This window comes from Mercenaria mercenaria, chromosome 12 (assembly GCF_021730395.1).
Source record: "Mercenaria mercenaria strain notata chromosome 12, MADL_Memer_1, whole genome shotgun sequence".
Classification (NCBI taxonomy): domain Eukaryota; kingdom Metazoa; phylum Mollusca; class Bivalvia; order Venerida; family Veneridae; genus Mercenaria; species Mercenaria mercenaria.
This window is the reverse complement of record NC_069372.1, coordinates 43019679-43045815: the sequence shown is the minus strand read 5'-3', so window position 1 is coordinate 43045815 and position 26137 is coordinate 43019679. Positions and strand designations below refer to the sequence as shown.

At 35.3% G+C, this 26137-nt stretch overlaps 1 protein-coding gene across 2 annotated transcripts in view; it reads right to left on the bottom strand.

Annotated features, from left to right (window-relative positions):
• The window catches only part of LOC123533859 (dynein beta chain, ciliary-like), a 43035-nt gene that overhangs the window by 13983 nt on the left and 2915 nt on the right, over window positions 1–26137 (bottom strand). Inside the window, exons 6-35 of one of the 2 annotated variants that reach the window (XM_045315796.2) lie at window positions 24806–25039; window positions 24188–24355; window positions 23606–23722; window positions 23086–23351; window positions 21973–22098; window positions 20501–20569; window positions 19735–20117; window positions 18949–19193; window positions 18043–18210; window positions 17346–17498; window positions 17035–17180; window positions 16374–16494; window positions 15846–16015; window positions 15043–15265; window positions 13929–14132; window positions 12971–13372; window positions 12226–12471; window positions 11443–11667; window positions 10473–10691; window positions 9914–10066; window positions 9228–9461; window positions 8436–8728; window positions 7825–7981; window positions 7104–7366; window positions 6262–6493; window positions 3831–4025; window positions 3234–3444; window positions 2133–2409; window positions 1336–1618; window positions 397–570 (exon numbers count right to left, since the gene is read on the bottom strand). In XM_045315796.2, the coding sequence (XP_045171731.2) occupies window positions 397–570; window positions 1336–1618; window positions 2133–2409; window positions 3234–3444; window positions 3831–4025; window positions 6262–6493; window positions 7104–7366; window positions 7825–7981; window positions 8436–8728; window positions 9228–9461; window positions 9914–10066; window positions 10473–10691; window positions 11443–11667; window positions 12226–12471; window positions 12971–13372; window positions 13929–14132; window positions 15043–15265; window positions 15846–16015; window positions 16374–16494; window positions 17035–17180; window positions 17346–17498; window positions 18043–18210; window positions 18949–19193; window positions 19735–20117; window positions 20501–20569; window positions 21973–22098; window positions 23086–23351; window positions 23606–23722; window positions 24188–24355; window positions 24806–25039 (6357 nt within the window). The remainder of the gene's footprint in view (window positions 1–396; window positions 571–1335; window positions 1619–2132; window positions 2410–3233; window positions 3445–3830; window positions 4026–6261; window positions 6494–7103; window positions 7367–7824; window positions 7982–8435; window positions 8729–9227; window positions 9462–9913; window positions 10067–10472; window positions 10692–11442; window positions 11668–12225; window positions 12472–12970; window positions 13373–13928; window positions 14133–15042; window positions 15266–15845; window positions 16016–16373; window positions 16495–17034; window positions 17181–17345; window positions 17499–18042; window positions 18211–18948; window positions 19194–19734; window positions 20118–20500; window positions 20570–21972; window positions 22099–23085; window positions 23352–23605; window positions 23723–24187; window positions 24356–24805; window positions 25040–26137) is intronic. The other variant, XM_053519875.1, reaches the window with a different exon arrangement.

The window sequence follows — 26137 nt, the reverse complement described above, 5'->3', positions numbered from 1 at the left end:
TTCTCAAACTAATCTCTAAGCTCAGTATTATAATCTCGAACCCCAGCATATTTTTGAATGTGTACTTTTAAATACTTTGACCACATACAAACCCTTCTGGTATCACTTTACCAAAAAGTCATTTCCTCATTGACAAACAAAACTGCTATATTGTAATATTTATTCTACATAACTTACCCCTTTTTTTTATGAAATTCTCGACTATCAATTTTACTGACATTAAACACATTATAGGAAAAAACTGAATAAACAGGCAATTATGAAGATACAGAACATTTTCTTTTTCAGTGGCAGAACGGAATATCTTTCAACAAGTGAACTACAGATACAATAGTGTAGAATAGTATGTTAACAAGTGAAAGGTATGCAGATAAAATTACTCAGCAAATTACTCACTTGAAGCGGTAGATCAGGATCCAACTCAAACTTGGGCACCATTTTTGTCCAGGGCTCAAACTTGTGTGTCTCATTGTCAATGTAGTAGTCAAATACAGTACCTTGGGCTGGGAACTTGATGGTCTTAAACTCAGTGGTCCACCACTTTGTGAACTCTACACGGTAATCTACCAACTAGTAAAAATATGAGAGCGTGTTAGTACTGGTACAAAACTACACATTAATGGAATCTCTCTATAGACTGCATTACAGATAACATACTACACTCCAACGTATTGAGAATAGTAGTAACTTATTTTACAGTCATGTAAGTAAAGTAAATTGTTTCCCTTAGCAAGTACAGTAATTCATTCCCTTTGCAAGAACAGAACTGTCTCCCTTGACAGTGTTTTCCTTGGAAAGTACAGTAAATTGATGAAGGATGCAGATATTCCTTACAAAGATTATTGTTTGATACTATTTTTTCAACAGTATTTCAGTAATGTAAAGGCCATCACTGAACCTAACTAATGTTCATTGACTGCTTATCTATACAAACTTGTTCTCAGCAAATTGGTAAAAACTTCTCAATATGAATCAGAGGTGGAGATCAAATGATGTCAGATATACTGATTTCTATTCAACCTAAGAAATGAATTTACAACCTACTGATTCAGTCTTGTGTCCTACCTATTGAGCAATGTGTGAAAAATGCCTAACCAAAACCCTATATAGCAAGTTTAAAGGTAGTGTATCCTTAAAAACATTTGGCAAATTCTGTTCGAGCATGCAATCTCGATACTTCTTCAGCATTCTTCAGCGTTATTGTATTTCACATCGTCACATGGGTTTCCGTACCAATAGATTAATGCCAAACTTGCATATAGCAAACACCTAATAAAACATCATTACAGGTTCACTACCTTAAGAACAGCACATTTATCTGGAATTCATTCTTACCTGATCTTGGAATGTACAACCACCAAAGGCCCACACTGATGCAAATACAAAGTACAACTCATAGAGTTCCTTTGGACAATCTGGTGGTGTGTTTTCGGCGATCAGAAGACATTCAAGCAGATGACACAACATTTGTACATGACTGATCTCGGCAATGGGTGTGATCTTCTTGAAGCGGTGCTTCATTGTCTCAAGCAAGATAGGAACGTACTTTTCGAACAAGATCAGCAAGTTTGCTCTCTCTGACTGTACTTCACGTGTATCAATCCAACTCTGAACATATCTATGACATATAGAAAGAAGTACTATATCTAAATGCAGAATGTGTCTATTAAATGTCTATTAAAGAAAAAAAAAAGCAACTGAAAACTCTATGCAGGCTTCCATTGATTTTGGACTTCCTAGCACAGTAAACTATTTGATAACTACTTTTTAGAGCTAATTTCGTTTTGTTCGATACCACCAAAACCAAAAAATGATAACTTACAAGATGGTATATCTATGAACTAAGGAGTCAAAACTATGCAATAATCTCTGTGATAATGGGCTAAAACCTTATCAAACATACAGATTTGCCTACATACCGTGGAATAATTTTATTTAGTGGACATGTAATTTTGTGGAGATATGATTTTCATGGATTTTAACTTTTAATTATAAAATGAATATGAATTTTATGTTTTCGTTGGGTTTTAAATTTCGTGGATCAACTTGACCATCAACTCCATGAAATTTGGTCCATCTTGAATATTAATCATTTCACAGTATTTGCATTGCTTAAGTAATTTAAGACTTACGGGTTCCAGCCAAGATCTGTGGTGTTAATGAAGAGGATACCAGCTCTTGATACTGTAGCTGGGGTGGCTGTTCTCAAGTGACTGATCTCAAACAGCAGTCTCATTGATGGTGTCAGTGGGATTCTCTCATTACTGGCCAGAGTGAGCACTTTGTTGTCGTCCATCACGGTGTTCAAGGATTCAATCCACATAGGATCAATGTCACCGTCCAGGACAATCCATTTGGGTCCATCAGTTGTCAAGTTGGCCAAATCTCTCATGATAACAGAGAAGAGACCTGAAGCAAACAATCATGTGTCTGTTACAGTCAGCCAGTCAGTCCGTTAGCTATTAAACTATACAATTACAAAATAATAATTAAAATTTGATGAATATAACTGGCTTAAATGACTTGAGAGTGAATTTTATGTTGCTTTAAAATTTCAAGGCAAAATTATAATTTTCGTTATTGTCATTTGGCAATTATCATTAGAATAGTCACTGAATATCTCCATATACTGTAAAATCATTAATTTTCATGGAAGACTAATTTTCATAGATTTCATGGTTGTGTCAATCCAAAAAAATTATGTTCCAATGAACACAAAACAATTTCTTTATATTCTTTAATCTTAGTCATCCTCTAATTTAGGCTACTGCGAAATAGCCATTTTGGCCAAAACCAGGGATTTTTATGCCTGTTTAATGATTTCATGTTACTCTGTTAATTAGAAGACTAGACAGTTTTCATCCTTCATGTGTTTAACCTTTTCTATCTCAAAATCAAAGAAATTATAAAAAGTATTGTAAAATATAGGCTGTTTCAAGAAACCTCTCGAAGATACTCTGAAATCATATAATTTCCTGGGTATGAAATTCCATGGTTTTGCCCAAAATAGCTATTTCATGGGGATTTGAATTTATAGATTCCATCTTTTTAAAGATAAAATTAAAAGGAATTTTATTCGTTTGTTGGGATTCAATTTCATGGACTGATTCAACCATGAAATCCTTGGAAGATTCGTCCCCTATGAATATTAATGACATAATTCATGACACAGTAAATTATAGGATGAGGCAACTGGCTATTGGCCCATGTCCCCAGATCCACTGTAAACTTACCGTCTTTCCATTCACGAGTAGATGGGTTAATGATACCGAACAGCTCATTGTTTGTTACAGCCTTGGGGTCAAGGTCAATGGCCTGGGGTTTACGTCCCTGGTTCCTGTATGTGCGTATCAGTGTGTTCCATACCTTACTCTTGCCAGCTCCGGCACTACCCAGCAAGAATACAGAGTGACGTACTTCAAACAGCTCCTGCAGCTGTACTACCTGTGAATGAACAATTATCGTTCTATTCAATCATTGTTCTGATTTTCATCACTAAAAATCAAAACAAAGTTTTTTCTTTGGAAGGGACTAAACTCAATATAAAACAGAACACTGTTAGAAATAATTATAAGTGTTTGTACTATGCAGAGGTCAATTTTATGTGAATCTCTTCTACAGGAAAACAAAAATCTGCCTGCCTTTATAGAGAGGTGTTTGCTTCCCAGACGTACTGTTAACAAGAGGTATCAATAACAAGGTGTCAATAACGAGAGTATTAACTGAACATGAAAATTTTACCTGGAGAATATAGTGGTGTAATTAACAAGAAGTTAATGGATGCCAATTTACCTAGAAAAAAAAGGTAGCACTGAAAATAAAAATTTTACCTTGAGAATAAAGTTATCCTCAGGTTGAAGTTTCTGATCAAGAGTTGCCTGTCTGATCAGTTTCTCAAAGTCCATGTCACGCTTTCTGGGTACGTCAAGAGCCGGGAACAAGTCCCCAATGAGACCCATGATAATTGGAACGTCGTCTGTGACGATCTTCGGAAGGTTGAAATCTCTCAGAGCTCTCATCAATACCTAGTAATAAATAAAAGTAAATTTTAAAGGCATCATTCATAGATGAAAAACAGAAATTAACAGTCAGCTTCCGGTATATCTGAATTCATCAAAAGGATCCCGATGAAATAATTACGCTGAAAAACAAACCAAGCAAAATATCAATATGTGAGAATGGTTAGGACAGGTGCTTATTTGACATCTATATGTTTACTAACAGACTTGTGTAAGTATAATTTACTTACTGAACATCCACTATTTTCAGATAAACTACATAATGGAAGTAGAGTATATCTAAATAAACATTAACAAAGCTTTTAAAATATATTAAGCTGATACTTTATTGCAGTTTTCAACAGATTATAAATCTAATTTTGATTGGATGTCAAGTTTAATTATTTAAATAAGATTTTAAAGAGACAACATAATGCAACCACAATTGATCATGTACAACATTCTGACTGACAAAAAACACTGTACAATGTCACATGCAACATTGCACCACCATTACAAATACAACCACTTTTGACAGAAAAAAAAATCATTCTTTCTCAGACTTGTGACTAAATACCATTTCTGACAGAAAAAAACAAAAAGCGACTGGTGACTAAATACAATTTTTGATAGAGAAAAAAGCATTTCATCTCTGACTGGTGACTAAAGTAAAATGTAATTCTTAAAAAATGCTACTCTGTTGATTAAGTGCAAAAAATCCTATCATTATAACAATAAATATTTCTTTGAGAAAGTACAAATATTTGATTCTCTATTCTTGTTCTTGCCAAGACACAATCAAAAGAAATTTTTATTTTTTTTAAATTAAATAATCATTAAATTCTACACTGGTGGTATAAAATATTTCATTTTGTTTCTTAAAACAGTAAATGTTTCACTCCCCCACCCTCCAAAAAAATGCAACATTTTCTATTAATAGCAAATGTGTGAGTAGGTTATTAGTATCATAAAAACAATTAAAAATCTCTGAAGTATTCTGAAACAAGACAAAAAAGTGCATATTTCATGCTATATGTTTGGTGTCGATATATGACATCACCACAATGTGTGGACCAAAACTGAAAAAAACATATATACAACATTTCGAAGAAAATAAACAACATTAGGCGAAGTTTCTAACATTCTCTTGATGAAGAAATATGGCGGGATTGATGGAACGTCGTGGTGCAATTGGGTCATCAAATTCACTCAAGTGAATCTGAAATATAAACGTGGACGAGTTTACGACAATGACGAAGCCCCATAGTTTCCGCTGAACAAACCTTAGCCGCATGTGGGCAAAGAAACGAAGTTTGAACTTCCTGCGGGGAGGATTCGTTCTCGTCATCACGAGTGATTTGATGAAACAAATCCAGATCATGCTATTCAGGATAAATGTACAGTAAATAATAATTACAAATTTTGAATGTTATTATCTCCCTTTATTCAACTTCAATCCTAAATTGGCTAACAGTGCAAATTCAATATTACAAGAATACTATTTTTCTCTTCTCCAGAATTTTTGTGTTTTTGCTTGTAACTGATGAGCAGCTGAACATAAAGAAGCAGTTCATCTAAAGCAAAATTGTTATTTTCTCTTGAAATTACTAGAATTAAGCAAGTTCAGGCCCCACTGAGCTCTGAATTGACATGACTTACCATCATTACAGATGTGTCAAGTCTGCACCAAATTTACTTTTGTATCACAAGACTTAAAACCTAGAACATTGATCTATTAAGCACTTACTTGAGTGATCAATTGTGTTCTCTGACCTAACTTGGAAACACTTTTAAAAAGGCTTCATGCCCCTCTCAAGACAACTGATAAATTAAACTTTTCAGTTTTCTAATTATATAAATACTCAGAAATCATTTCATTTAATGGATACTAAATTTGGTGGTTTTTCATAGAAGAGCTATTTCACCCTGATACAAGTTCTTGGATTTCCATTTATCAACACAAAAATAATTGGAACTTTACATGTTTGTTGGGACTTAATTTCGTGGAAAGGCACAACTGTGAAATCCACGAAAATAAGCCGCCCACAATTATTAATGATTGTACAGTATAATAATCATGACTTTATATAATAACATCAGCAGTTTATACCAAACTGTCTTTAATATCATCAAGAAGCTACTAATCATAATTTACAGCGGCTAAGTTCCTCTGTCAGTATTCACTGCAAGTTACTTGACACCTTAAAGAAAACAAACTGGCGTCATATAACATATTTCACTTCAAATCATTAGATAATATTACCTGATCCTCTGGTCTGTCAGGATCATTTCTCTTCAGGGAACCAGCCACGACCAACACAGACTTGATGGCACGCAAGCCCCAATCGTAATGGTCCTGTTTTGAAAGCAGTTCTCGGCACAAGCTGTACAGTGTCAAGAATTTTCTGGCCAGCAGTCTGGCTTCCAAGAATCCTTCAGCCACCAACATAATTTCAGCAATCAACTCAAAGTCAGGAACAACCATAGCACATGGTCTGTTTTAAATACAGAATTTAAGAATTAACATTTCATGTAATATTATTTGAAGAAAAAGTGTCTTAAAATTTCTGATTTTTTAAAAGAAGTTTACATTAGTTACAAAAAGAGACATAAAATGACATCAGTTTCCTCGATAAAATATGGCTGATTTGACAAAACTTGACTTTTTTTTCCCCAAAACTCCAGGGGATGCCTGAGCAAACTTAATTAATCCAAAAAATTATAATCTGACATTACAGTCACAACAACATGCAAATGTATACTAATTCTATATGTTCAAGACATATACCAAGTTTAATTTCAGCTGGATGGAAACTGTAGGAGACCCCTAGTAAACAAAATATACATGTATGTGTAACTTTGTAAAGTCTAAACAAGGGGCATAATTAAAAAAAAAACAGAAAATCCCAACAATATGTTCATGTCCACTTCATGATGCTGATGTTTACCAAGTTTCATTTGAAATTGATGGAAATTATAGCAGTTGAGTACACAAGGAAGTGTGATGAACTGACGGACAGGCTGACGTTTAAAAATAAAACACTACATGACTCCCCGGTCTTCAACACTGGGGACATGAAAATTCAATAAAAGATAAAAACAAACCTGAACAGAGCTTTGAGGTTTTCTGGCAATTCTGTTCGTCCAGCATAACCTGGGTTCATGGTAATAAAGAGACCGACTGTTGGTTTCAGCGCAATGTTTTCACCCAAGAAATCGAAGCGTTGTTTCTTGTACTTGATGGCATCCTGAATACATTTCACTTGTACAGCAACCACGGACAACACCTCTACGGCAATACGGTTAAACTCATCAAAACATCCCCAGGCTCCAGACTGGGCTAGACCTTTGTAGATGTTACCAATTGACTGGAATCAAAATTTAGCAAAGTTAAGACTTAAACTATGCCATTACTAAATTTATATCAGTTAATTTCTAAAATTTCATATTTCATATTACTATAACAATTATGTTATCATTGCATCATGATTATTAATATTAAAGCCAATAAGGGAAAAAGCATGTATAATTTGCAGTGACAACTAAATACTGCATGCTGCAGGATTTAACAGCAGCAATTCAAAGAAAGTTAACCTCAAGGTCTAGGGCACAGTGAAATACTTTTTCTTTTCGAAAATAAAGTGGAAAAATTTATGACAAGTTTCAAGTAAAATTTAGTCTGAAGATCAGTCTCAAAATGAAACTTTCAAAAAATGTGCTCAGAATTGGCCAATCAGATGCTGTAGTTTCCAGACTGGTCTCAAAACTCTAGAGTCATAATTGTGAAAGAAATATCTCCTGGAAAATTAATAAAGTAAGCTTTTACCTTGTAGTCCATCTGTTCTGAGCAGTTGAACACGTAGACCATGATACCAAGGGCACGACCCAGATCCTTGGTGGTCTCTGTCTTTCCTGTACCAGCTGGACCAGCAGGAGCACCGCTCATGATCAAATGGAGAGACTGTGTCAGAGTGATGTAACATCTAAAATAAAGTGAAAGTCAGAATTTTTCCTTCAAATTGAGAAAGACTTTTAAGCAAAAGCTATGTCAATTCATTTTTTTTTAAATATTTTCTTTTGTGTTCTCGATTAAAAAATATTTTTAGATTGCTTTTTAGTTTTTGTTTGGTTTTAAAATCAAAGTCAAGAAAAGATAAATAAAGCACTATGGTGGCTTTCCAGAGTTCAATGGAAGAATCCCCCTCTGACCATTATTTCAAAGATGGGCAGACAACTGTGTAGAACACTGATCTCCTATAAACCAGCTGAATGGCTTTCTCACGCGCAAGCAGGGATTCCAACCCGCCTAGGTGACGTACAAGTAGTTTGATTCCACCATATAATTAATTAAGCATGCTTTGTATGGAAAAAGACTTAATTAAGTCAAATATTCATTCCTTTTAATAAAATTCATGGTAAAAGGTAACTTTTTTTCACCTGTCAGTCAAAGGGGTGATCACAAGACGTGGTGTGTTTCCAAGATACTCATGGGAATATCTGAACTGGGCATCACAAATGTTTGCGAAACAGTCACGTTCATTGTCATCCCATCTATGTCTGAGCTGTGACAGCCAAGCAAAGGCTTGGGAACTGTCCACCTTTGTAGAAATCAGTTTGGCAATGACGTCACGAGCGTGCACATCAATGGTACACACGGTCATAATCTTCTGACGGTCTCCAGAGGACAGTTTTCCGATCAACATCGTAATCAAAGCATTCAACTGTGCAATCTGTGAGCCAGAAGAAAACAAATATTCCAAAAGACTTGTAACTAAAATAATGCACTTTTCTCCGAAACCGCAATACATAACACAGCAAACATTCAACTGTTATCAAATATTTATTTTATACAGAATGGTAACTAATTTAATTTGCTCCACATTTTAAGATGAATCAATCTTGACTTTTTAAAAGTATAAATAATTACAAAAACATCTAAAGATAATTTACCTTTATTATATGAGCCGTGCCATGAGAAAACCAACAAAGTGGGCTTGCGACCAGCATGGATCCAGACCAGCCTGCGCATCCGCGCAGTCTGGTCAGGCTCCATGCTGTTCACTTTTAAAGCCTATTGGAATTGGAGAAATTGTTAGCGAACAGCATGGATCCTGACCAGACTGCGCGGATACGCAGGCTGGTCTGGATCCATGCTGGTCGCAAACCCACTATGTTGGTTTTCTCATGGCGCGGCTCATATTATGTTAGGCTATTCCTAATATTGTTTACCTGTTTTTTGTTGTAATCCTTGAGGGCATTTTCATAACCTTCCTCAAGACGGCTGAAAGCAATGTTTACTTCTGTTGTCCACCAAATCTGTGTGCCGCACAAAGCTACCTGGGCAGGGAAGTCAAACAGCCACTGGTCACGTGGTTTCTCCTCATAGGAGGATACTGCTTCCGTCATCTGGTAGCGGACAGTTGCACAGTGACGTTCCAACAGCCTCATCAACCATACCTCAACCTATGTACATGAATAATAGGTAGTTGTCAAAACAAGGCTGCTCTCTATGATGTAAAAGGCTAATTTTCTGATCATAAGCTTTTAATTTAAAAAAAAAACTGCAAAAATACTAATTCATTGGATTCTTATTCCTGATATGTTTAGAAATCTAATTATCTAACTACCAAGCACTTGAAAACATTTTTAAAAATATAATTTTATGACCAGCTAACACTGATACAGCAATTCATAAAAAATGACAGCAATTCTAGTCAAAGAGTCTGACTTTGTTTGTAACTTCAGTGTTTGACATTCCAAGTTAAAATGCCTTTGACAATACCGTATTTACTCACCTATAAGGCGAATCACTCATAAGACAGGGTGCCTACTTCGCATGTCATTCAAAAATCTTGCTAGTTTGTTTAAATCTAATTATAAAGAAATTTATCTACAAAGAGTTTGCACTGACTGACCTGTCCGCCAAGATCACATTCGGCATCAAGGTCAACATATTCACCATCCTTACTGAACATTCCAAGTGCCACCTTCGTATCATTACCCTTGTCGTCTTGCTTGAACTTCAGTTTAGCCATGCTGTCAAACAACTTGGTCAAATGACGAGCAACCTATTATACAAAGATGCAAATATTTTCAAACACTGTTATATATCCTGCGCCGCTCAACTGATATATCTATATTCACTTCCGTGACAACTAAGGAATATAAGACAACAAAGGACTATAGTTGAGTGTTTTACTTCAAGGGAAATATTAGCCAAAAGATGTGTTTATTATTTATTAAGACAAAATATTTTATTTCTTCAAGTCTTTATTACTTCTACTTCTCCGCATCAAATTATCAAAAAATTACATATTTTATAACTTGGTATTGAAAATATTATTTTTTATTTTCAAACTTACTTCAAAGCAAACTATTTTGTCAAAAAGTGATTTTCAAACAGAAATGCCTGAATTGGTATACCGACTGAACCGCTTTTATTACAGTATAGGGATACTTGATGTAAGTTCTTACCACACTGGGGTTATTGCCGTTAGACAGAATGTCGAGCAGATCAGCAGACGAGACGAAGTAGAAACGTGGGAAGGCCAATCTCTTGGTTTCCAGGTATTCAGCAAGAGCTTTCTCACAAAGAGTCAACTGGCCTTGCAGGGTATCAAGTCTCTCATACAGGTTTGGAATGTTTGTGGCATCAACAACGTTCTTTGTCTTCTCAACTTCTTTCACCAGTTCCTAAAACATCAGAAAATGACAAATGCAAACAATGCAGCAATAATTTGATTTCTGATTTCTGCTGTTTTTTTGTTTTGTTTTTCAAAAGTTTAATTATATCATAATCATCATGATTTAGGACTTTTCACCCAGCTAATATCTGATTTCTTTAAGACACAGGCTTCTCAATGCATTTGTTTTCAGTACCGACAAATAACATTGGTCATAATATTATGATGGGAGACAATCAATATGTGACACCATGGAAAAAGAGATTAACTTTTGAGACCAAAGCTTTGAACAGGTAGGTCATCCATTATATGTGAAAAAACCATGAGCATAGATAAGCAAGAAGACACTATAAATTTCACAGCTGGCTTGAACAAATTTGGTAGAAGGTCACACAAAGGAAATATCTGTGAAATTATGTATTGAAATCAGGCCAGCGAGTGAGTTTTGAGACTTTTAAAGCTTTTTCTTCTGGTTGCCATGGCATGCAAAATTCTGCATGGATGGCTTAGACGAGAATCTGCAAGTAAACCAACCTTAGAACATTTCTGTGGTGTATGGTTGAAACTGACTTGGTGGTTTGGAGATGTTCTTTGTGCTCATGTGAGCTAAAACAGCTACACATTACAAATCATATGTAAATACTAATAAAATTCAATTATATTACCATATCACTGAACTATTAAAAAGAGTCAGATATTTTTGACAATTTACAATAAGTTGGGTACACTGAAAAAATAACACGACTTGGAAATGAACAAACCTTGAAGTCAGTATCAATGCCGTCAAATCGTTTAGAATCTTCTGGCAGCTGATTTCTGATATCCTCAGACCCAATAAAAATACTCTCAAGATGGGACCAGGTCCTCTGCACTTCCATCCAGATTCCAATGACCTGATCAGCTGTCGACAGTTTCTTCTGCCAAGTCGACACTTCTTGCAGGAAGTGGGCAATGTATTTGGAGGTGAGCATGTTTTGCAGTTGTACCTGGACAAGTAAGAGGATACGTTTATTGCTAAATATGTTTCTAATATTCATTCCTTGTTACAAAACTGGAAACCCTAATGTCTACGAGTATTAATTGGATATGAATTCATTCTTGATTAACATCCCCGAGTCCAAAACTTGTACCTTACACACTTTAACAAGCTATAGTTTCCATTCCAAATAATTTTCAAAGATAAGAACGTATCATAATTAAGTTTTGCATAAATAAAGCTCCTACAAACTTTGAAAATTTCTAATATTAGATGCCTTACAAACACAAATAAATGACACTGAATATTTGATATAATTAGTTCTATGTCTTCATTTAAGATTTGAAAAAATATGAGCCCCATAACTTTTCCAAGAAATTGTCCTTTTCTCAGATAAGAGTACCATTAAAAACTTTAAAATTATCCAAATGAATCAGACCTATTAATCTACATTCTTGGAATTTTTTTTATTATAAGAACTATCTCCATACAGACTCATTTTCTCAAAATTTAAGCCAAGTTATATGAAACCTGAACTGTCCAAAATTTCAATACATATAAAAAGTACCTGGTTGTCCTCAAGGGTTTCAATAAGTTCTTCACTAGTCTTCAGCATGGTGATCTTTGTACGTGGGTGAGGATCATGTTCAAACTCCATCTGTGCCCATGTTACGTCGAGTTCCTTCAGCACCTTCTCCATGCTCATTTCCTTCACGGCCTTGTCCACAATGTTTCTTACATCATCCTCAAAGTTGTGCAGGTTGAGGGACAGAAGATCGGCCAGTGTTGTGCTCTCATCCATGACAAATCGTACCTATAAATAGAATTTATATAATTGGCTGCATTCATAAAAGATACAAACAAAAGTTTTTGAGTAAATTCTTGTTCAAAAATACAAAAAATAAATAGGACAAAATAATATGTTTCAAGGTTATAAAACTGAATTTTGGTAAACCAGTCTCAAAATACAACCTTGTCATTGGTAGATTTAAAAATTGTGCTCAGCATCAACCAGTTAGATGCTGCAGTTTTGAGTCTGGTCTCCAAACTCAACTCTACAACTGTGGAACCAGGATATAGTAAATCAATATATATAAATTTACACTAATACAACATTACTTGTATTATAACTTTACATTTCTTTAAAAATCCTTTCTGCAATTCTGATGTAAATTTTTTATAAAAACACTAACACAGAAACAATATACCTACTTCTTACAATGTCTTCTCTAACAATTTTAATAGTCAAAAGAAATAGTTTTTGTACAAAAGAAGTAATAAAAGTTTCACGAAACAAGGAAGTAACTAGATACCTTGGTTGCTGCCATAAGCTGTTGCCAATGTCTCTCTCTGATAGCTGGGTTCTGGAGCTCACTGACGGCACGGAGCGATGTCAACATGTTCTTTACAACGTTCTCCACCCCGCTGTATGTGTCCCAGGCACGCATTTCCTTGTCGAGCGTGCGGATGTCTTTAGCAAACTTCTTACAGTCCATGTCCATCTGTTCCACATTGATCTCCTTCCACGGTGTTGTTTTCCAGTCGTCAATACTGCTACGGACCATGATCACATAGTCCCACAGTGTCTTCAACATCTTGATCTCTTTGCGACATTGTTTGAGCTGCTTGAAGTCAGGAACATTCACTTCAAACAGTCCGGCAGATGCCAACAGTGTTTGCATCTCTTTCTCCATGGTCGCAATCTCCTCATGGTACTGTGAATAAATTCAAGTAAAAAGTTTAAAACGTCAGTAATGACAAGAAAATAAAGAAATGTCAAAGCTGCTAAAATGAATTTATTTATAGATTCTACAGCAGTTTTCTAATATGATCGAAATGGGAAACAATGACATGTTTAACAGTTGACTGTGTAATTTTCAAATCACTTATGTTTTCAAATTTGAAAAAGAACAGATTTAGACTTAGGAATTTAAACTATGAAGTTTGTTAACCTTTTTTGTGTCTCTCTGATATTAGCAAATAAAAAATCACAGGGAACAATACCCAATCAAAAGTATTCTTAACAAAAAATATAACAAAGACATGAAATCTTCACTACCTGCATATACCTAACACATGAACTAGGTGAACTTTAATAACTGTCTGAGATAACTGTAAGATGCTGAAATCTCAAAGCCATTACATGTACAAGTAGATGATTTAACTTTTTTTTTAAATAGTTTTTTAGAAAAAGAGGTCTTTAACATCTTTCAATCCATAACTACTAATTCAAAATACTTAGAACCACTTTTGGATATCCTATCCACTCACCTTATCAAGTGACTCGTATGGCCTTTCGCAGTCATATCTGAATGCTGGAATCTGTCGGAACTTTTCTCTGAACTTATGTTGGTTGACATCAAACGTGGCACTCTTACGTCTGATGTTGGCCACCTCTGTTGCCTGTAGTGGTGCCACCTGCTGTTTACTAGTGATGGCAATCTTCTTTGTGTTGTTCCACTGTTCTGGCAGTTCCTGTTTAAAGACAAGAGATATTGATTATTCATGAGTCATTATAAGTCTACTTTTTTTAAGAGTATTCAATTTCTCCCAAAAATGCTTACAATTTAACCAATGGAAATTTTCTGCATTTCTTTCTGACTCTTCAGAAAACAAGAAAAAATATGCTGCTTTCTGATTTACACTTAAAATTCATTTCAAATGGAACATTATTTATTTAAAATTGTAATTTGTTCAGTTAAGCAGTAAAATTTACCCAATTTCAAAGAAAACTTGCGCCTAAATTTTCATTTTTTTTTCAATTTATGATAGTCTTGCAGAACAGTTCTCGAAAAGTGCTATTTGTATCTGAAGCTTTGTGTTATTTTTTCAATAATCAATTAGAAATATCCTGCGGAATGGTATTTTACCTGAAATAGTTAATCTCTTGCTGACAATCTGTCTGTTTTTGTTTTAACCCTTATTATGTTGGACACAATTGGTCCTGGCTTTGCGACCAGTGTAGATCATGATCAGCCTGCACATCCGTGTAGTCTGATCGTAATCTGCACTGTTGGCCATTCAATCAGCATCTTTTTGCTAAGCACCCCTTTTAACAGTTAATGGTACTGTCCAAAATTGAAAGATGGACAAGTTCATTATAGAAATTTGGCAGGGTAAGGGTTAAGTCCCACTTACAAAGTTAGGTCATAAGGCGACTTTCCCACTATTTACAATGAAGGAAAACAGTTACTGCATTTGCCAATTTGTGCATTATTTCAGAACTGACCTTTAGCAAGCCAGCTAGACGGTTTTTTTTTTACATGGCGACCATAGCATGAAACTCGTACCTACAGATGACAGCGGCAAGGAATTTTAGTCTACCATTTTAACCACATGGCAACGGTGACCTCTTGCACACAGAAAAACTAACAAACATCTCTACCTGGAGTTGCTGGTGAACCTCCTCGGGCATTTCCTGGTCGTAGGTTTTCAGTAGCTCAATGGTCTGCTTGAGAGGATCAAACATATCATCAGTGGTGGCCTGCCGGTCCTTCACTGCAAACAGGTGACCCATACACTCAACCAGTTTATCGTACTCTCCCTCTTCCACAGGCTTTGTCAAACCCTTGTCTGTCACCTTGATGAACTCAGAGAGCTCCTTCAAGCTGTATATTATAAAGGTCAAGAGGTCATTGGGGTATTTTTCTATCCATTTCTTTCAAATAATGCTTACTTTTCTCAATCATAAGTTTCATTAAGAGCCGTGCCATGTGAAAACCAACATAGTGGTTTTGCGACCAGCATGGATTCAGACCAGCCTGCGCATCCACGCAGTCTGGTCAGGATCCATGCTGTTCGCTAACAGTTTCTCCAATTCCAATAGGCTTTAAAAGCGAACAGCATGGATCCTGACCAGACTGCGCGGATGCGCAGGCTGGTCTGGATCCATGCTGGTCGCAAACCCATTATGTTGGTTTTCACATGGCACGGCTCATTTAAATTCATCCATGTGACAGAACTGCAACTTAATATTCAAGAAATAATCTACAGGAGAATCATGTACAACAAAACACGTATACTTCCTAAGGGCATAGTGAATTATTCTGCTCAGCATATAACAAATTTGGAGCGATTAATTTAATTAAAACATCTTTCTGTTATTTGTAAGTTTGATTCTAATAGGACTTAGCAAATATTATCAACAATGTTAAAATGACCTGATGTTATACTTTAAATCAAATGTACCTGTTGGTGACATGGTCAATGAGATGCTGCTTGAACATGAAGCTCCACCTCTTGATGATATTAAGGAGAGCTTGTTTGAAGGGCTTGGCATCGATCCTGAACCAACTGTCAAACACCTTCACTGGGTGGATTTGTTCGCATTCTTCATAGATCTTCTCATACGTGTCAATCTATATTAACAAAAAATCTTATTGTCTAGAGTCACTAAATCTTACTGATACAAAGTTTGATTCACAAAATGGAACAAGGTAGTCAACAGTAATAAAAATGTCCATGAAACTTACACATTGCAAAAGTTATCTTTGACTTTCCGAAATCACTTTTCACCGACATTCATACAGTCTACACAAAAGGTCTATTTCAGTACATTTTACATTTAAACCAATTCAAGTTGAAAAAAAAAAAACGAAAGTCAACAGTTATGCATCATAAAGGTTACATATTCATTTAACTGATAAGAGCTTTTGTAGCATAATGTCAAACTGGCATGATATGTATTTTTGAAGTTGAAAATGTTCCTTAACTTACCTGTTCCTTGAACTGCTTCAGGGTTGGTGGATTCTCCGGAACACCTTCCTCAGCGTGAGCTTCAATCTCCTCTGTCGTGAGCACATGACCATACAACAAGAACTGGCGCATGAACTCATTCCTGTAATGCAGGACAATATTTTACAGATTTTGCATGAACTAACAAATTTGAAGTGTATTTCAGATACTATGAAATTGTTCTTCTTTAGGGGATACTTTTTTTTTATTTCTTGGTTGCATAGATACACTGAATCTCACAGGAAGTACAAAATTCCTATTCTTTTAATCATACATTAAATGTAGAATCAAAACATTAATGTCCCCACATATTGCTATTTTTGTCAAAACCAAAAAGTATGTGCCCAAGAAATTAAGTGATTCATTGTATCAAATTTGTATCAAACTCCCAAACAAATGTTAAGTTGAAAAATTCGTCTGAGACATCTGTTATCTAGATACTCTTGAGTAAAACTGAGATGAAAATTTGTAAAACTTTTGCTGCATTTTCCAACAGTCTGCATAAGTATCAATTTGAAACTGGTTCATTTATCATGAATCACCTGCATACATTATCAACTGTTCCTAAATGTACAATATTTTGACAGAAAACTGAGCAAGCCAATTCATGCAAGTTTTGCCAAATTTTTTATGAAATTCGTACCTGTCATCGACCCAGAGGTAGGCATAGTTGTCGAAGGAGTTTCTGTACTCCATGCTCTTGTTCATGATGTTTTGGATACGGTCCATCAGCTCTTGTCTCATGTCTGATAACTCTTCCATGTCTTCAAGGTCTGGCTGATAGTGCTCCTAAATAAACAAGCAAAAAACGCTTATTATTTTGATATTTATTCATGCTATTTTTCAATTCAGTTCTAATTTATTGTTTTAGCTATTGATGTTACTGGCATCAACAGTATAGCAATAAAAATATTTTGGAAGAAAAATGCGGAACAAAGTAAATAACTCTATTACCTGGCCACTGTGCGCTGCCAGACGTTTGACAAGGGATGCCTGCTTGTAGATATCACCGACAAGACCATCAACCAGATCATAGAACCCATCTGGTACACCGAACTCTAGCGAAGGTACAAACACCATCTCTGGAGCTTGTAGTTCAAGGATTGCCTAGAAAAGGAGGTTAAACAATTTTAGTTATCAGAATAATAATTATTATCTTTGTATTTCATACTGACTTACTGAAAAAAGCTTCTAGCAGTTCTGATCTGTTGTTTTTTTAAAGGAATTACATGTAGCTTCTGGCTAATAAAGCTATGTCACTAGACTATCTTACATTTACTTCTACACCAGCTATTAAAAATGTCTTGATTTCTTGTCTTACACTGCTGCTACCTTTGCTATACATTTGTATACCTCTTCCCCACTGTACACTAATAGGCATAAATATTTAATGAAGAAAGACATAAATTTTATGATGTTGGTTTAAATCAGACTAATATTAAGTTGAAAAACAAAACAAAATCCATAGTTTTTGGTTTTCATGTCCTCAGCCAACTAAAATTGGAAACCAGTCTCAGAATGAAACACTACCATTGGCCAATTTCAAAACTGGGCTTGGTTGTTTTAACCAATCAGATGCTGTTATTCTTTTTTGGACTGGTTTCCAAACACAGATTTATAAACGTATGACCAGTACAGACTTATGGCCTACCTTGAACAGATCATCAGGATTGTTCTTGACATCTGTGTTGTCAAGCAGGAACTTCAAGCTACAGTGGATTGTGTTGAAGAAGCCATCGACTACCATCTCGTCCACATAGTCTACATATGCCTTCCAGATGTCCGAGGTCTTATCAGCCTTGAACAACTCAAGATTTTTCTGTGAAATAGAAAAGTGCCATTTGAATAGAACATTTAGTGCAACTGATAGCACGCTACTGCATCATCACCTAATAAGGTCCAGATATAATCTTAATAAATATATATTATACAGTAAGCCATAACGTTATACAGTCAAACTTTGTTCGCTCTAACTCCACAGGACAGTCAAAACTAGTTTGAGTTAATTGTAGTTTGAGCATTGGAACAATATACATTACATAGGAATTTGCCGGGACCTGACTATGAGTTTGAGCAAAAACTGCCATGGTGTTCGAACTATCCGAGTTCAAGCAAAGTAAGTCCGACTGCATATGATAGAAACCGCTCATTATATCATAGAATGACAGAGCAAGTAGTCATGAGGTACTAGTGCTGACATTCTTATTAACCTCATTGTTTTTGTGCTGTAAATTTGAAAAAAAAAGTAATGGGCCACAGTCTGTTAATTTCTGCAGTATATTGGATAAAACAATGGGATTTTCCCTCAACATGAAGTACAGTTGAAAATCAGTATTTCAGATTCTAAGGGATCAAGCATTTTAGACAGGGATAACTGAAATACGACTTAAAATAATATTTTGTGTATGTGTTTTCTGTATGGGACTAGAGAATATTTTTGATATAGCCTAAATATTGAGATATGCGAGTTCGGGGTAAAAAGATCTGACATAACTGCATAACACACAAAAAAACCTCTGTTCTATGTGAAAAAAAATGTTTGTTACAATTTACTAACCCCAAGCAGACCATGGATCTGGTCTCCGATGTTCTTGATCTCATCGTAGCGTTTCTTGAGGCGGTCTTCCCGATCGGTCAAGTTGAGCAGAGTGTCGTTCTTCTCTTCCTTCCTTACGAAGAGTGCATTCTTGCTCCAGGTGGACATGAGCTTTTGTACCTCCTCCACATTGTTCTTCGTCTGCTGGACACGTGACTGGAGATCCTGTACCTGGTCGCGTGTACTCTGGATGTACTCCCAGATACCTAGCACATGATATCATTGCAATATTATGTTGGGTAAAATTAAAATCACTTAGTACAAAAAGGGCCATAATTCTGAAAAAATGCATATCAGAGTTATGGTTCTCAGCCTACATAGTCTCCTAATGATGATAAACAAGTGTGCAAAGTTTCAAAGCTGTAGCTCTTATAATTTTTGAGAAAAGTTGGACCTAAACAAAAATTGTAACCAACGCCGACACTGACAATCAAGTGACGACAATACCTCGTAGATTTTTTTCAAAAATCAGATGAGCTTAAACTTTAAATGGTTCTGCCAAAAAATATTCTCAGAAAATCTGTTGAAAGTGTTTACCCATTAAAAGCAAACTAATGTTGCTGCAAATGGTTTCTAACATAGAGTATGAATGCCTCAAACAAGGAGTCTAAACTTTTATTGAAGTATATAAGTTTCAAATCCTTGTAGTGGATACGATGTCCCGAGAAACGATTCATCCTAGACATAAACAATATTTAACAATCTTAACATACTGGAAATCCTAAATATCAAATAAATCGGAAGTACCGTCAGTATTCCAGTTCAGTGTTCCCTCAGCCTGCTGAAGCTTCTGGTCGATCTCGGCGACCTGACTCTCGATCAGCGGGAACTCGACCTCTAGGACAGTGGTTCTGACCTTGTTGTACAGCATAACTGTTAGGTCAAGGTTGGTCACATACTTCCAGAGAGTATCGTAGCGAGTGTAGATGGCAGATGCACTTTCAGGTATCTGTTCCTCTGCACGCACCTCCAGGTACTTCACTTCACGCAGCACGGCAACAAGTTGGGGGTCAAAGTTGACAGTGATTAGCTTGGTCTCTTCGTTGCGGGTTATCAGTGGTTGGTTCAGGTTGAAAGAACAAGCCTCGTCTACACCAGCAATCCATTCCTTGTAGATCTCCTGGTCCCATCTAGATTTTGAATTGAAATATTATCAGTAATTTTGTTAATTTGGATGAATCAGTTTCTTAATTAATCAACAAAGGCTTTAATCTTTGCCTTGATGAAATTACGAACCAGAAAAAATAAGGTTATAAATTCATGTTTCTTGATATAAGTCACCAAAGATTTGAAAAATGTTAAACCTCCAGGCTGATTAAAACAAATTTAAATGTACAGCTTTCATATCACTTTCCTAGTTCTGAATCTATTCTGCTTGTCTGCCTACAGATAATTTTGCCTCAATTTAAACAGATCCATGGCTACTTTTAATTTTTATTCATTTAAAACTTTCCACATACGAGAAAGTTCTTCAAAGTTAAATGCGCAATAAAAGTATAGACACAGTTCTTACTTGCTGAGAAGTTGTAACATCTCCTCATACTTGGTGAACACCAGCTTGGCTTCCTCACTCTCCATCACTCTGTTGTAACAAAAACATAATCATGCGTCAGCTTATCGATAATACTTAAAATTTGAAAACTTCAAATCTTTTAACTTTTTTTAGTGTATAATATTATTTAACCATAAAAATATCCACCTCTATGCATTAGTGAGTCAACAAAAAGTAAATGAGTGTAAATCTTAAGGTCAGTGTTTTTTCCTTATTTGTATAGGTAGACAGATCTTTTCCAGATTTTAAAAAAAAACTACCAAGTTTTCAAAAAAATCTCTTTTTTATTTTAGTCAAAACTCTCCCTATGACAAGTTAAACATTTGAAACAATAGGCAATATGTCTCCAATTAAGTGATTAGTGAAACAATTTATTGTGAAATGCAGCAGCTATTCCATAAAAGTACAAATTTTTCAAAAGTCCCAATTCGAATTTTTTTGCAACTTGTGTTTTCCAAATTGACAGGTTAAATTTCACAACTCAAATTAACTGGTACTAGACCTGCTCCCAAACAGGTAAAGAAAAAACACTGAAGTTTCATAGTCTTGTATAAAACGTTAACCCTTACCAAGCTGGACACGACTGGTTTTGCCTCCTTTGCAACCAGTGTAGATCATGACCAGCCTGCACATCCAGGCAGTCTGATTATGACCTGCACTGTTCGCTATCCAGCCAGTATCTTTTTGGTAAACACCACTAATATAACAGTTAATGGTACTCTCCAAATTTGAAGATGGCCAAATTCATAACAGAAATTTAGCATGGTAAGGGTTAAACACAGGCATACCAGAAAACAACAGAAAGGAAATGACATGCAGAAAAGAAAAGAAGAAAAACCATATAGTATGTGCATTATTCTTTTTGTCAAAAGATGTGTACGTAGCTTTTTCTCTTTGTTGGCTAAAAAAGGTTAGAATGGAAAGCATTCATCAAAGGTAAGTATAGAATTCCTCACATCAAAACATAGACAAAAGAGATCAAGCAACAACACAGACATATGAGCAGCGCCATGAGAAAACCAACACAGTGGCTTTGCGACCAGCATGGATCCAGACCAGCCTGCGCATCTGCACAGTCTGGTCAGGATCCATGCTGTTTGCTAACAGTTTCCCTAATTGCAATAGGCTTTGAAAGCGAACAGCATGGGTCCTGACCAGACTGCGCGGATGCGCAGGCTGGTCTGGATCCATGCGGGTCACAAAGCCACTATGTTGGTTTTCTCATCGCGCAGCTCATATATGCTTTCTTGTACTACCAGAAAAAGACAAAATAGTCGCTGTGAATTCCATGGAAAACAAGAACATGTGCATCCTTAAAGTCTTCAACCCAAAGAAGAACATATAAAGAAGTCCAATACATTTTCCACTGTAGTGCAATACTGTACTCCACAGCCATATATTTCAAATACACATAAAACTGTGCGCATTTCTACCTCCCCGTCCAGACTTCTTCAAACTCTGGAGCCGTAGCAACATGAAAGTATCTACTAGCTGCAGTAGTACATGGCTTGGTATCTTCAGGCTGTGGCATTTGCTCTATCATATCCTTAGTTGCCTTCCTTTAGAAATATTGTTATGTTTCGTCATGAATAACTTGACTGTTTCAAATGTTTTTGACAAGAGAATGAGTGGACCGAGAAAAATACCCCTGACCTCCGCACTCCAAAACATGCTTCCCAAGAACTAGATTAACCCACCTCCCAACTGTTTATCTTTTATTCCATTTTCATGCATTTTGTTCTTTTTTTAAGCAACACAAGAAATCTGGCATAAAAAAAACTCACAAAAAGGACATAAATCAAACAAAATACGAATAAAAATCTCAACAAAAGAACTAAAGTCCAGAAAGCAACTTTGAGCTAATATACTCACATTCTTTTTGAAATAAAATAAATAAAGAGGTACAAGTTTTATTTCATACATTTCATCTATGTTCTATTTACCATGTATATTAGTTCTATATTTTAGATTTAAGAGTATACACAATTGTTCAAGGTTCTGTGAAATCATTAATATTCATGGGGGACTAATTTTCACAGGTTTCAAGGTTGTATCAACCCCATGAAATTAAATCTCAATGAACATAAAAAATTCCCATTCATTTTATCTTCAGAAGTTGAAATCCACAAATATATATCCCCATGAAATACCCATTTTGACCAAAACCATGAAATTTCATGCCCATGAAATTTTAACAATTTCACTGAAGTAGTTTTTTTCTAAATAAAAGCATACAAAGTAAAACATAACATTCACAACCTAGCCCTGCCTCAGTCCATCTAAACTGGTAATTTGATGATGTAGAAAGGTTGTTAAATTGATTTAGTTGGAACTTGGAAACATGTTGCAAAGTCACAAAATAATACCAGTAAATAAATTTCAAGAGAAAAATTAAAAGCAGTCAAATGTAACTTCTTATTTCAACACCCTAAAGCATGTCTTCCAAAAGAAGTTATTCCATGTATACTTGATATCTGAGCTTTCAACCTTTCATTGTCTTCCATCTATTCATTTTAACAGGATAAAAATCTAAACATGATACATACGGGTGTTCAAGATGCTTGAAGTTGGCCATTGGAATGCTGATTCTCTCTCTAAGTTCCTGGGCCCACTTGAGCCCACCAGTGACTGTGGGCATGTTCTTGTGAATCGGGACTTTACCCTGGGCTGCCTTTATCTGCATCTGCTGGTCATAGATCTCCTTGGCAATGTCCATCTCTTTGTTCATCAACTCGACGAGGATCGGGTATTTCTCCTCGAAGTCCTTCTTGATCAATGGACGATCAAGCAATGTGCCCATGATGTCCAACAGCTGTTAACAGAATGAACCAATTTGATCACATCTACTTGTTTTATTATAAAGACAGTCTGAGGTGTCCTGATTAAAATTTCTTATCTGGTTTTGAGACAAAAGTACTAGTAAAACCTCTGCAACATTCGACAAAGCTAAAACGGCTGGTAAATGGGTATATTTTTTCCCCCAAGATTACAATCTTAAGAGAAAAAGATCTGGACCATTAACTCTTGACTCAAGTCACTTGTAGTTGTGATTTATAAACAACATACCTTGAATGCATTCTCTAGACCGGCAGCATCATCGAAAGCCTGACATATGATAGTTGCCAGTCTGCGGTCATAGTCTTCAACAATCTCTTCAAACTGCTTGTACTGGTTGATAAAACTCTGAAAATATTACAACAGACATGAGATTAAAATCATCGAAAGTAAAAAATATGTTTCACACCTTAACCAGGGTTTGAACATTTCTTCAAAGTTAAAGGGAGGTATTTCTATAGTTTCTATTTGTCCACTGCAAAATAAACTGTAAAATAAACTTAAGTTCAATAACATACTTGTAAACTTGTTATTTGTCCACTGCACAATAAACTTAAATTCAATAACATAAACTGTGTTTAGATACTACAATCAGTCAATTTCAGGGAGAGGATTTTAAAAATCTCCTAATATTCTACATCTCAGATGGGAATATAAAATGTTTAGAAATTTCTAAAGCAGACACATCATTCCGAAATAAATTTCATCAATCAAATTGAAAATAAGGGCAAGAGCAAATCTACTACATGTACTCATCAAGTACAATTCAATCAAACATCTATAAATATTTGATCATAAAAAACAACAACTTACGGGATCATTTGGATCCAGGCAGTTATAGGTAGCATCAGTGAAGACCTTGTATTGGACCTGGAACTCCTCGAAGATGTTCACCACTTGTTGACTGAGCACCTTACCCTTGATACCGCCAATCTCGATCTTCTCCAGCTTCATAAATTCCAGGGCAGTCTCCATCAATGTCTAAAATATACACGGAAAAATAACTCTTTATGCCATTAGTAAAACTGTTTACCAAATAATTATATGCAAAAATTCTGTAGAGATTTTGTATTCCAATTTGGCATAAATTTGCTAAATATTAACTACTAAGTCTAAACTATGAGTAGACTGGCTAACAAATTTTAGAAAGAAAGTATCCGAAAATGAAATTGAGAGGAGATATTGAAACTTGGACCATCCTGCTTTTCTGAATTTCAGTTACTTTGGTTAAGACACCAAACAGACAATCTCCTATGTTGCTGTGTCAAGCATCTAACATATACTGCTTGTTATAGACAGGAGTTATTCAAAATGTTTCTACCAAAGTTTCAGCAAAATATGTAACACATGCAACTGGTTTAACTATAATGCAAAAGTTCCATGAACTGCATATGTTGGTGAAACGAACCAATGATTTTTTCTTTAACTCACCTTAACAGTTTCTGCACGTTCACAGAACTTGTCGTAACGGGCAAACACAAGCTTGGGGGCAAACTCCCATTCTCTTGGCTCTTTTCCATCCTTGAAGTAGGTGTTGAGTTTCTGGCGATGTACTTCATATTCATCCTTGAAGCCTTTGAGGACATCACAAGCCTTACGTACTTTGTCTATAGTCTCTTCAACCTCACCTTTGAACAACTCATGTGGCTCGAGGAATGTGCTTGCCTGAAAATTTGAAAAGAATGTTGGATGCTAAAAATATTTTTTGTAATGAAATATGTGTAGTTTATCCCGGAGTAATTCAAAATGTTTCTACCAAAGTTTAAGTTAAGTTTCAGTTACAGATCAGTTTCATTATTGAGCAGCAAAATTTCATGAAAATTTACCAATATTTTGCATGGTGTTTAACTTTCTCAAAGATCCAATGATGACAGTTCATCCTTTGGTACTTGTGAATCCCCCCAAAATGCCCTCAGGGATTTGCATTTTGTAAAGGAGGGGTGTTTACTTACGGTCCCAATTTAATTTAATTTAACATAAAAAGAAGAGGGTATGGGTACGAGTAAATGGGGATATCAATACACAACTAATCGAGTATGTTTGAATACCTTAAAAGCAATATAATGAAATTGTTATTATATTTAGCAGCTGGATGTCATAAAACAATATTTTAGCTTTATATCTTCAAAAAAGCCAAAGATTTAAGTGTTATGAAAAGGGACTGTCTAGGTAATGGAACATGTACTTTTCTCTGAATTCTTAGAATAGGAAAAATATTTCAGGTTCTGTTCTTTTCTATACCCAAAGAGATGAATTTGTGATTTGATAATAAAAGAAATATATAATTCATGAAAGTCATTAAAGTAATGATTATATGGTGAAAATTACTGCATGCCTATTTTTAGTTTACATAATCAGTTGTCACCATGCTAGTTGCCAAAGCATATCACCCTTAGATTAAATCAAATATTTTAATACCCTAAACTTCTTTACAATATTTAATCATTCTATGGGACTTTTTTAACCAATAATCAATACATTATGCAAGATTTTGGAAATGTGCCAAGATAAAAGACAAATTACACCAGCAGGGGAATTTATATACCGGTATGTCTAAAATTGTACTACAGCCATCAATTTGCCAAAAATCAGTACTAATCAATAAACACTTATCTTTTATATAATAATGGTTTACATTTATATTAGGTATGGGGAAACTTAGTTAGAACATTTTTCATGATCATAAGACTAGTTTTATATTTTGATAAGGTATCTTGAAGCTTTAAGCCTTATATTCCAACAACCTTGAATAAAAAGCTGGTT